Below are 3,911 nucleotides of genomic sequence, written 5' to 3' on the forward strand. Positions count from 1 at the left end.
TTCTACCAGGCAGCTTTCCAGCCACTCTGCCCCAAGCCTGGAGCTTTGCCTAAAGTTGCTGTGACCCAAGCGTAGGACCTGGCACTTGGTCTTATTGAGCTCATACCTTTGGCCTCAACCCATCAATCCAGCCTGTCCAGATCTCTCTGCAGAACCTTCCAGAAGCAGACCAACATTCCTGCCCAGCTTGGTGTTGTCTGCAAACTGACTGAGATCTATCCCTGACCCCCTTTTCCAGATTGTTGAAAAAGTTATTAAACAGAACTGGCCCAAATGCTGAGACCTGAGGAACCCCACCCACGACTGGCTGGCAGCTGAGTGTAACTCCATTCCCCATCACTCTCTGGGCCCAGCCCCACAGCCAGTTCTGTACCCAAAGAGCACCATGTCCAAGCCATGAGCAGCCACTTTCTCCAGAAGAATGCTGTGAGAAACAGCATCAAAGCCTTTACTAAACTCCTGTGAAACAAGAGCCACAGCCTCTCCCTGGTCAACTTGTCATGGGAGGAGGTCATGTCTGTCAAGCAGGCCTTACATGAAGTACCTCAGCTTCTTCCTCTCCTTTGTCTCTGTGTTACCCCCCAATCCAGTAAAGGCTGGAGATTGTCCTGAGCCTCCTTTCATTGCTAATGTACTTATGAAAACATTTTTTGTTGTCTTTTACAGCACTGTGTGAATTAACTTCCAGTCAGGCTTTGGCCTTTCTGACTTTCTTCCTTCATAACCCCTCAAAAGCTGTGTAGGCCTCCTGCCCCTTCTTCCAAAGGTGCTAAACTCTCCGGTTTCATGGGAGTTCCATGTGTGTTCCAGGAGAGTTCCACCTGAGTTCCATCCAGTGCCCCGGCTGGCTGGGCGGGGTGCGGCCATGGAGCCCTGGTGTCTGTGACATCGGAGGGGACACGTCCCCACACCGCGCACGTTGCGGTGCCGCCGCTGCAGTGCGGCTCCAGCCAGCGGTGAGTGCGGCAGGCGGGGCAAGGCTGGGCTGAGCGGGGGCCAGGCCAGGAGCACCAGCACCCGGGAGAGCTTCTGAGGCTGGGGAGAGGGTGCGGGGCTGTGGAGAGCACCTCGGGCAGGGCAGGTGTTGCCCTCGGGGCCAGTGCTCTCAGGGCTGCGGGGATGTGCCCTGTGCCTGGGCCCTGCATTTCCTACCCCGCTGCCCCAGCCACCATCTCCCTGCTACCCAGCTCCACTGAGCCCCTTCTCTCCCTTCTCCTCGTCCAGGCCATGGCAGGAAGGATCACCAAAATCCTGCTGGTGCTGGCCATCCTCCAGCACACCCTGAGGGCAGATGCTCAGTCAGCGCAGACCACGGCAGAGGTCCTGACGCAGCATGAGGAACAGCGCAGCCAGATGACTTGGCTGGTGAGAAACACTGTAAATCACTCAAGTGACTGGGCAGCTGGGAATAACTCTTGATTAGTCTGTGTGAACAGTGAGTTTAACAGTGCCTGCACCCTGCTTGGGTGCCTCTGCCCAGGTGTTGTTTCCTGCCTGCTCCTCATCTCTGTTTTCCAGTTCAGGGTCCTGGGTATACGGAGAACAACTGGCCTTACTCTAAAGACTGAGGCAAAGAAGGCATTAAATACCTCAGTCTCCTCCTCATTCTCTCTCACTATATTTCGCTCTCATCCAATAAAGGATGGAGATTCTTCTTAGCCCTCCTTTTTGTTGCTAATGAACTTAGAGAAACATTTTTATTCTCTTATATGGCAGTTAATATATAACCAGATTAAGTTCTATTTGGGCTTTGGCCCTTCTGATTTTCTCCCTCCACAACCCCATGAAAGCTGTGCAGTCCGCCTGAGTGGCTGCCCCTTCTTCCAAAGGTCATAAACTCTGGTTCCATCTAAATTCCACCTGGTTTCTTTCCAAAGCCCAGTCTGGCTGGGCGGGGTGTCACTGTGGGCCTCTGGTGCCTTTGACCTGAGGGGGAACATGTCCCCAGATGCCCCGTGTGGCAGCATCACTGCTGCAGTGTGGCTTGAGGCAGCAGTGAGTGGGGCAGGCTGGGGGAAGGCTGAACTGAGGGACAGACAAGAAGCACCAGCACCCAGGGTGCTTCTAAGGCTGGGGAGAGGGTGCAGGGGCTGTGGGGAGTGTCTTGGGCAGGGCAGGTTCCACCCTTGGGGCAGGTGCCCTGAGGGCTGTGGGGATGGCTGCCCCTGTCCCTGGGCTCATGTTTCAGCAGTTTCCCCTGCTGCCCCAGGTACCATCTCCCCACCACCTAGCTCTGCTGAGCTGCTTTCTCCCTCCTCCTCCTCCAGGCCAGAGCTGGAAAGATCACCAAAATCCTGGTGGTGCTGGGCATCCTCCAATACACAGTGAGGATGGATCTTCCATCAGTGAAGGACACAGAAGAGCTCCTGAGGCAGCATGAGAAGGAACGCATCCTGGAGATGACCAGGCAGCTGATGATGGAGCAGAGGATGCAGAAGCAGTCTGGACTCACCCCAGGAAGAGTGCTCCTCTTGGCTTGCCAGGAGTGGTGGTTCTGGGTCAGTGCTGAAATCCTCCTCGTGCTCTTTGGGATCTACTGGCTGCCCAGGCAGAGAAGCTCTGACTGTGATGACGGCAGCCAGTGGGAAACCTCCACCAGTGCCCAGGAGCAGGTAGAGGAGGAGGAGAAGGACTGGAAGGATGATCCTGACTCTTATGACACTACAGAGAAGCCCCCGAATAAGGTAGGGACCTCTGGTGCATTTGCCAAGCACTTCCCAAGAATAACACTCTGAGGGCTGCATCCAGCCATGAGAGCTGGCAGTGCCTACGAATTCCTGAATGCCTGCAAGGACATGATTCACTTTCTGCTGCTTCTGCCCCTGAGGCCACTCACTGTGCACTTTTTCCACTAGAGCTGGGCACTGTGGAGGATCTGCTGGCGAGACACCCCTGTGGCCGTGGGGAGCAGTGACTAGAAAATGTGCTGCGCTACCTCCCCTCCTGGCTGAGGAGGCAAACAAGAGTTCAAATCCCCGCTTCCTGTGCAGCCCCTGCAAATGGTCCCAGTTGTGATGCTCCCCCTGCTAGGAAGTGTGGAACCCTTTGTAAATATATTCATAAAATTTTTTGTTTGTTTTAATAAATCCTGTTTGAGCAAGAGAGTGTTGGGGGATAGTGCTCCTTGTCTCCTGAACCACAAAGTGGGTCACCTTAGTGGAGATCAGGTTGGTCAGGCAGGACCTGTCTTCCACAAACCCATCCTGGCTGGGCCTGATGCCCTGGCTGTCCTGTAAGTGCCACATGATGGCTCTTGAGCTGCTCCATGACCTTCTCTGGCACTAAATTCAGGCTGACAGGGCTGTATCTCTTCTCACTGTCCAGTTTTGAATACCAGAGACTCTTGAACTCTTGTCCTCCTGGGCCCAGCTCTGAACAGTGCCTGCAGAGGTGCAGGGGGTTGCTCTGCATGCTGTCACAGGTGCTTTCTGGTTCCTACCTCTCACATGGTTCCTTCAGTGAGATGTTCTGTTTTCTGTATATTGACAGAAGAACTGGATTGCACACCCAGCACCCAATTTATTCTTCAGCTGGAGGGCTGAGTATAGACCTTTATTTCAGAATAGGCAGTAGTGTTTTGGGGCAGAAGACCATATGGGCCACCAAAGCCTGTACCTGTAAGGCTTTAAAAATATTCAGACAGTTTTTTATTGTTCAAATATAATTACTGACAGCACCTTTCCAGCTTCTTCCCTTGAAAAATTGTGTCCAGTCACCTTGCAGGGCCTCTTTTTACACATCCAGTGCTGACTCTGAATACTCACTTTGCACTACAAGCATTTTTTAAACAGGCAGTTTAAACACAATGTGTTTGATTTAAGGACAGGGGGTATGTTGCATCAATCTGTTACCCTTTTACTTGTAGGGCATCTTTGCCTGTTGCAGTGCCTTTATTTTAAATCACTAAGCCA

At 53.1% G+C, this 3,911-nt stretch overlaps 1 protein-coding gene across 1 annotated transcript; it reads left to right on the plus strand.

Annotated features, from left to right (window-relative positions):
* The first annotated feature begins 727 nt into the window (after positions 1-727).
* Positions 728-3,590, plus strand: LOC109143923. Its single transcript, XM_019282713.3, has 4 exons — positions 728-956; positions 1,225-1,365; positions 2,268-2,684; positions 2,856-3,590. The coding sequence occupies exons 1-4, from the start codon at positions 798-800 to the stop codon at positions 2,916-2,918; spliced, it is 780 nt and encodes a 259-aa protein (XP_019138258.1). The 5' UTR covers positions 728-797; the 3' UTR covers positions 2,919-3,590.
* The last annotated feature ends 321 nt before the right edge of the window (positions 3,591-3,911 follow it).

Source organism: Corvus cornix, chromosome 1, assembly GCF_000738735.6.
Source record: "Corvus cornix cornix isolate S_Up_H32 chromosome 1, ASM73873v5, whole genome shotgun sequence".
Classification (NCBI taxonomy): Eukaryota; Metazoa; Chordata; class Aves; order Passeriformes; family Corvidae; genus Corvus; species Corvus cornix.